Below are 7,123 nucleotides of genomic sequence, written 5' to 3'. Positions count from 1 at the left end.
GTCGTGCAACATGCGACGTGGGGTTTGTCGCATCACTACGTGCGAGCGACGGAGACATGCTCCATGACGAGGAGGGGAGTGGATAAGAAAGAAAAGAGGAGGGGCGGGCGTGCAAGGGTGGATCTCGTCGGGTTTTTTGGATGCAGCAGTGCGGGTTCGCCAGTTTTGTTGTCCATGATGGCTAAGTTGGCAGAGCACATAGATAGGGAATGGCAAATCACATAGATAGGGAATGGCAGGTCGCGTCGCGGAGTGGATCTCGTCGAGTCTAAAGAGGTAAGAGAGGAAGCGGTGGCGCATGCCCCACACCTACATGGCGAGTGCAACACGGGTGACGTGCGAGGCGACCGGCCCAAATTCTAGCCGATCGGCCGTGAGGAATCATTTACCAAACCTATTCATATCTTTAAAAAAAACTATTCATGTTGCTACAAGAACCTAAGCAGATTTTTTTTCCAAAAAAAAATATAACCTAAAGAGAACCCCTTTTTTTCCACAAAAAGAACCTAAACAGAGGAGGAGGTGACAGAAAGAGGCGGAACCGTAGACGAAGCCTCGGACGGAACGATACAGCAGAGAAGCCTTGGGCGGGGAGCGATCGGAAGGGGGAGGGCGGAGAGATGGGGATCCGGTTCGTGCTGCTGGTGAACAAGCAGGGGCAGACGCGGCTGGCGCAGTACTACGAGCACCTCTCCCTCGACGAGCGCCGCGCCCTCGAGGGCGAGATCGTCCGCAAGTGCCTCGCCCGCACCGACCAGCAGGTACTGCTCCCCCCTCCCATCCTCCCACCAGCTGAATCCAACACCTACCTGTAGTCCTCGCCCCCCTCTTCTTTTCCTAGATCCAAGAACCCTGGCTTCGTCCTGAACCCGAATCAAGAACGACGTTCCTTTGGATCTGGATCAGGATGGGCTGCTGTTGACCTCGATTTTCATGTCTGACTCACGGAAACTCTGTGCCAATGCAGTGCTCATTCGTGGAGCACCGGAACTACAAGGTCGTCTACCGGCGCTACGCCTCCCTCTTCTTCCTCGTCGGCGTCGACAACGATGAGGTGCGGATTCCGCCAGCACTCTGTCCCGTGTTCTTAACTTTATTATTATTGTATTATATTACGGTCATACCAATTAGATAGTCTTAGCGAATCTAGATGCAGTCGATTCAGGAGAATGTGTTGTTCGCTGTGCTCTAATCATCTGGCTTTGCTAGACGGAACTTAATTGCATCCCTTGTTGCTAATTGGAAGAAATTGTACACAAGAGAAGTTAGGCGGGCTACCAAAAGGTACCATCAGATCAGTATATCTAATAGGACAACTCCCAACAATTGACTAAAGAAGCTAATTGCTACGACCAGGAGGAATAGCAAGGAAAACATTAGTAACCACTTTCGTCCTCGAAATTACACTCCTGCTTGATCCCTCATTGGAGTGGTGGAGCCCATCACTGTGCTCTGTTAAATGATTCCCTTGCCATCTGATGTAGTTGCTCCCTGCCCTTATGCAGCATATTTTGGACACCATTTTTATGCGCGAGCTTTTGATGGCATATGTTTTATGCCATTGACAGCACATTCAGACACTTCCTTCTTCTCTATTGTTAAAACAAGCGCCTTCTAGTTTCTGGAAATTGCCTTCCATACTTCACATGATGTGGCTAGTTCAGGGTTCCATTTGCTACCTTGCTGAATAATTTAATTTCCTTATCGAGCAAGATCAAGTCCTTCACTACAAGCTTGTACACATGCTTCTAAAGCCACCCGATTGTGCATTTCCCCAAGGACACTCCCTAAAAAGTTCCTCCACAAAATTAGAATGCGAATCATCTCATCCATTCAATGCCCTATCAATTGGGGACATCTCCTGAGATCACACTTAATCCAAAAACAAAATATAAGACACTTTTGATGAACAAATGTATTAGTCGAAAGCTTTGAGGGATGATTAGAGGTATTTTATTAAACTTATATCAGTGGAAATTTGACACTTGCTTGGCCCTTGCCATCTTCTATGTTTCAAAATATCTTTGGTAGGAAATTGTAGATCTTGAAGGCATCGGTTTTATTTTGGAAATTTATTGGGAAATGTCATGCTGTGGGCTAGGCGCAGAAGCCTTGAACCCAAGGAAATTAAATCACTGAAACGAGAGATATACTAGAAGAATCACCCCACGTAATATTCAAGCTAGGATTGCTCAGTTGCTTAGGGAAAAATGTACAATCTTTATCCTTAAGTTGATACCTTAGAACCAGCTCATGGCATGTTCTATATGGTGCCTGTAGAACTCGATTGGATCCTAGTGTGTCGGCAGAACTCAGAACTAACTCGACAAAAAAAACACCAATCTGATTCTAACTGCAACAAAATGGGAAGTAAGTTATGACACACTACCTTCAGATGAAAACAAGTTGGATTTTGCACTAACTTAGTGTGGCAATCCAAGCGCATACAACCCAACCAGTCACACCTTAGTGCACAAAGTGTCATAAAAGATTTTACCATTAACTCTCTCTTATATAGTTCCAAACATGCAGATGGCCATATCCTGGTTATTGAACTGCATCGTTGCAGACCTGTTAGTGTAGGGTTTGCACATTGGCACAGATATGTGAATTGGCGTCATCTTTCTTCATGAATTCCATGGTATTGCTATTGAATTATCCTTTGATTGCCCGATTTGGCAGTGATGACTATTGCAAATTTGAACCGAAAGGAGCAAAAAAATTACATCAAAAGATATCATCTTAATTGGTGTTATTTCTACTGCATCTGTGATAATAACAATACTGAACGATGACAACTCTGCCTATGTATCTCTACCTCGAGTCTGCTGACAATATTTTGGCTGCATCTATTTTGACAGAATGAGTTAGCCATCCTCGAATTCATACATCTTCTGGTGGAAACCATGGACCGCCACTTTGGCAACGTGGTAAGCTCAAATACCCCAATGATTCAGTATTGTGAAGATACACTCACATAATTATTATCGCTAATGCTACGTCCGTTCGTGCCAGTGTGAGCTTGACATCATGTTCCATCTGGAGAAAGTCCACTTCATGCTCGAAGAGATGGTGATGAATGGCTGCATCGTGGAGACGAGCAAACAGAACATATTGGCGCCCATCCAGCTTATGGAGAAAACCTTGTAAATAGTGTGTGAACTCAAGAGCGCCTATGTGATGCTTAGCCTTTTCCTCCCGCCTTTGCCATAGATTCGCCCTTTGTGTGGGGAGAAATGCCAGACAAGTGCTGTATGCATGGGTGGCTGTGTTCACCCGACTGGAAAATGTGAAATGTCCTGTAATGTTGAGAATGAAGACCCCGTCATTTTACTTGTCAGTTCTTACCTGTAACTACAGTTCTGTAAAATAATAGTGCTCGTGCTGCTTGTTCTAACAGACTTGGTGCAATTGCTGCGCATGAAACATGAGTCACTGCATGAATTTTATGAAAACCTGAAAACTTCCAACCAGAACCACCAGATGTTAGGGGGGCGGACCAGATGAGAGTTGGCCACCCCTTTTTGATCACTTGAGCATATTTTTGCAGAATATCCTTGCTGTACGTGCGCCTGCTGCCCGCCACCGTCGCAACGCTCGCCTCCTCTGTCTTCTACTCTGTCTTTTCACGTTCGTGAATGCAGCTCAGCTATGTTGCTGCTCTGGCCTGAATCCTGAGCGGAGGAGGATCTGGGCAAGTAGCCAACATATCCTGGGCACCCAAACTGTATTTTCGAACAATTGGCATTCCCCACTCGGACTGTATCCTTGTCTTTGATTAGACAGAGTGATCACAACTACTCCAGTTTTCATTCATTTTCGGAGCTAACATAGGTTCGAGGGTACACGCAAGTGACAGCACCACACAACACTCGTGGTACCTTAAAATGTTCACCAACTTATTTACTAAAATTTTGAAAAAAAAAACAGGGAAGCACACCGTGTCTTTGTTGCTTATACAAATGTAAATGCAAGCATAGTTTTGGAAAACAGTGGCAGCCACAAATTCCAAACCCAGCCTGAAAATGCGTGGATTTTTTCCACCATAGCTTCCGAATCAGCAACAAAACAACCTCATTTGTATGGTTCGTCGCACAGATGAATAATATCGGGTTAGTAAACCAGTTTGCATTCCAGGAACTAGGCAGATTATCAACTTAGCAGCAAAGGAAAAACGTGGAATAACATCAGGATATCAGTTGATATAGATTGTGCATCTGATAGGTACTTCTATACAGGGGAAAAGTAAAGACTCAAAACAATATGCAGCCAGGGTGCTTCCACAGCTCAGAATCCTACTAGTCTCCCCAATAGAGAACTCAAGAGTGCAACATACTACTAGTAAAACTAGCTTCCAGGCCTTCATGGGCTCAGTCTACCTTCTCAGTTCACCACAAAATGATGAGGAAACAAGTAACTAAGACATCCTAGACAAGTGTCAAAATACGGCCATCATAAGCACCATCGTCAAAAACAGAAACTACCACACCGTCTCATTCCACAGCAACATAAGTGATCCGGGCCTGCCTCAACAACACACAGAAAGGATCCTCCACTGACAAGTCAATGGCGTTCTGAAAGCTCCAGCGAGAGGCGGCCGGACAAAAATAAATCATATCATTGCCACTGCTTCCACCTGATGGCGCATTGCCCTCACCAATGGAACCTGACATCGGACCTCCCTCCATTACCACACCATCACTGCTACTGCTTCCGCCTGATGATATATCGCCCTCATCAACAGAACCTGACATCAGGCCTCCCTCCATTACCACATCATCACTGTTACTTCTTCCGCCAGATGACACATTGCTCTCATCAGCAGAATCTGAGACAGGGCCTTCCTCTACTCCTACATCCTCACTGTCAACACAAACAACGCTCAGGGTCTTAAGCACCTTCCCCTTCTCAAGTATGTAACTGACGAACAGCTGCTCACATTCAAGGCCCTGGAAGCCGTGGAGGACAAGCGTCTCCAGATGAGATTCAAGGCAATCGCATGTGCCCATGGGCTGCCAGAAGTCAGCACGATCAACACTATCAGGTGACCTGGATCCAATGGACTGGAACTGAGCCAAGAAAAAAATGTCAGCGTTTAGCAAATCAATCCTCAAATTGCACCAAAGTACAACTAGAAGTGCTAGAACAGATATCTAGATTATCAATGTGCAATATACAGCAATAAACAAGTAGTACTGGAATAAGCTGATATCCATCCATGCATATTATCGTCTTGAGTCGCAACTCGCAACTCGCAACTCGCAATCCATAACCAAGTATAAGGGGTGAACAGATATCAATATGACGCGGATACTACCATGACGTGGAGCGTCTGAAGGCGAGGAAAGCATCTGAGTAGGGTGTGCAGCATCTTAGCCTCCGTGGCATGCGAAAACCGCACCTTCACAGCCAGTATCTTCAAACTTGGCAGCATGGCGCTAGCTCTCACATTCATCCCAGCCTGCCATTGAGCCATTGAGGCAAATTAAATAACATGAGAAATCTGTTTGGTAGCACAATACCGTAGTGAATGTTAAGTGCAGATCACATAAGTTACAAGACATAGTTACCCTGATGACAATGCCGCCAATCTCGAGCGCATGGAGCTGGAGGTCTAAGAAACCGAGAACCTCCAGCCTGGGTGCGTGGACAATCTTGACGGGCCTCCGGTCGGAAAAGCTTTCGAAGAACAGGCGCTCCAGGCAGGGTGCATCCTCGACGATGACTTCGTCGAAGCTGCATAGCCATTCGACCACGATACGGAGGCTGCGGGACCTGATGCGGAGGCAAGAAGGGAAGTTGTACGCCATGGCAAAGGAGAGGATCTTCAGCTTGGGGCAATGCGCGAGCAAGGCATCGACTTCCCTGTCCTCGATGATGGAGTGGAAAAGGCCGAGCTCCTGAAGGTTGGGGAAGGCAGGCGAGTTGGCGGTCGTGTCTGGGAAGCGCCATCGCCAGAGACCGATGTAGAGGCGGGTGAGGGAGGCGCAGCTGAGGATATCGTCGGGGAGCGGCAGGTCGAGCGGCCAGGGGCGGTTGAAGAGGATGAGGTCCTGGATGTTCCTCGCGGCAAGGTTGGCAATCAGTTGCTGAAGCGCGTACTCGTGCTGGTAGAAGGAGAGGCGGGTGACGCGCGCGGCGAGGACGGGGCCCGGGTGAGCGGCCACGCAGCGCGAGACGGAGCGGAGCTCGCAGAGCCCGTCGGCGGCCCTGAGGTGAGCGTCGTCGACGAGGAGCGGGGTCGCCGCCCAGACGCCGCGCCAGCGGGTGGAGAGGACCATGGTGCGCGCGGCTTCGTTGGTGGGGAGGCGGGAGATGATGTTGGAGAGCAGGTCGTCCGGGAGGCGGCTGATGTGGTCCTGGCCGTCATCGTCCTGCGCCGCCGGAACGGCAGCGGGTCGGTCGTCGGCGACGTCGTCCTCGGAGTCGGAGGAGGTGAGGGAGAAGTGGTCGTCGTCGGAGTTGGAGGAGTCGTCGGCGTCGGGCGCGGGGACGAAGGGTACGGGCAGGAGGGAGATGAGGTAGGGGACGATGGAATCGATGCGGTCCTGCGCGGACAGGACCGCCAGTGTCAGATTGTTGAAGTGCGCCGCGATTTCGGCGTAGTTCGCAAATCCTCCTCCTCCTCCTCCTCCCCCTCCGGCGGCGTCCATGGCGGCGGATCCCGGCTAGGGTTTTGTCGGCGGGCACGAGGCGAGCAGGCTGAAGGAATGGGGTCTGGCGTGGGATGCCGTGGACCGCGGTGGACTGGCGGTAGTGGGTGTGGGTGGGTGGTGTACGGGGCTCTTTTTGGTCTGCCTTGTGAACTTGTGAACCAAAATTTCAATTTCAAAAGATCAAATAGATAGTAAATTCATCTGTGAACAGTAGCGACGCAACTAATATTAATAGCTAGTTTTTTTTAAATTTCTTGTTGTGTATGCTAAATCCCATGATTTATGGGAATTTATAGGAAAATAATGTGATACCTAAAATTCAGCTCATATACAGCTACAGTAATATGTAAAATGTCGTGCCTTCAAAATTAGAGCAACTCTAGCAGAGTTGCTACATTGACAGTCTTCACAACACATATGACACACGCTTTATAATATTATTTGTTTGTTTGTTGTTGGGTACACAT

At 48.2% G+C, this 7,123-nt stretch overlaps 2 protein-coding genes across 2 annotated transcripts; one reads left to right on the top strand and one right to left on the bottom strand.

Moving 5' to 3' along the window:
* Positions 1 to 497: 497 nt before the first annotated feature.
* On the top strand, positions 498 to 3,397 carry LOC123132214 (AP-4 complex subunit sigma). Its single transcript, XM_044551988.1, has 4 exons — positions 498 to 761; positions 968 to 1,054; positions 2,862 to 2,930; positions 3,016 to 3,397. The coding sequence occupies exons 1-4, from the start codon at positions 621 to 623 to the stop codon at positions 3,148 to 3,150; spliced, it is 432 nt and encodes a 143-aa protein (XP_044407923.1). The 5' UTR covers positions 498 to 620; the 3' UTR covers positions 3,151 to 3,397.
* Positions 3,398 to 4,177: 780 nt separating this feature from the next.
* Positions 4,178 to 6,768, bottom strand: LOC123132213 (putative FBD-associated F-box protein At5g56440). The gene is made up of 3 exons (XM_044551987.1): positions 5,571 to 6,768; positions 5,318 to 5,461; positions 4,178 to 5,069 (listed from the first exon to the last, which is right to left on the bottom strand). The coding sequence occupies exons 1-3, from the start codon at positions 6,651 to 6,653 to the stop codon at positions 4,494 to 4,496; spliced, it is 1,803 nt and encodes a 600-aa protein (XP_044407922.1). The 5' UTR covers positions 6,654 to 6,768; the 3' UTR covers positions 4,178 to 4,493.
* Positions 6,769 to 7,123: the final 355 nt, after the last annotated feature.

The sequence above is a fragment of the Triticum aestivum genome, chromosome 6A (genome assembly GCF_018294505.1).
Source record: "Triticum aestivum cultivar Chinese Spring chromosome 6A, IWGSC CS RefSeq v2.1, whole genome shotgun sequence".
NCBI lineage: Eukaryota > Viridiplantae > Streptophyta > Magnoliopsida > Poales > Poaceae > Triticum > Triticum aestivum.
The sequence above is the reverse complement of the archived record's forward strand: the minus strand, read 5'-3'. Positions and strand labels throughout refer to the sequence as shown.

What these genes read in the sequence shown, in the direction of transcription:
- LOC123132214 (XM_044551988.1), top strand. Translation starts at nt 621, where the DNA reads ATGGGGATCCGGTTCGTGCTGCTGGTGAACAAGCAGGGGCAGACGCGG. An exon ending in TCGCCCGCACCGACCAGCAG is followed by an intron (nt 762 to 967) that starts GTACTGCTCCCC and finishes GTGCCAATGCAG; the next exon opens with TGCTCATTCGTGGAGCACCG. An exon ending in TCGGCGTCGACAACGATGAG is followed by an intron (nt 1,055 to 2,861) that starts GTGCGGATTCCG and finishes CTATTTTGACAG; the next exon opens with AATGAGTTAGCCATCCTCGA.
- LOC123132213 (XM_044551987.1), bottom strand. Translation starts at nt 6,653, where the DNA reads ATGGACGCCGCCGGAGGGGGAGGAGGAGGAGGAGGAGGATTTGCGAAC. An exon ending in TTGGCGGCATTGTCATCAGG is followed by an intron (nt 5,462 to 5,570) that starts GTAACTATGTCT and finishes GCTCAATGGCAG; the next exon opens with GCTGGGATGAATGTGAGAGC. An exon ending in TTCAGACGCTCCACGTCATG is followed by an intron (nt 5,070 to 5,317) that starts GTAGTATCCGCG and finishes TTCTTGGCTCAG; the next exon opens with TTCCAGTCCATTGGATCCAG.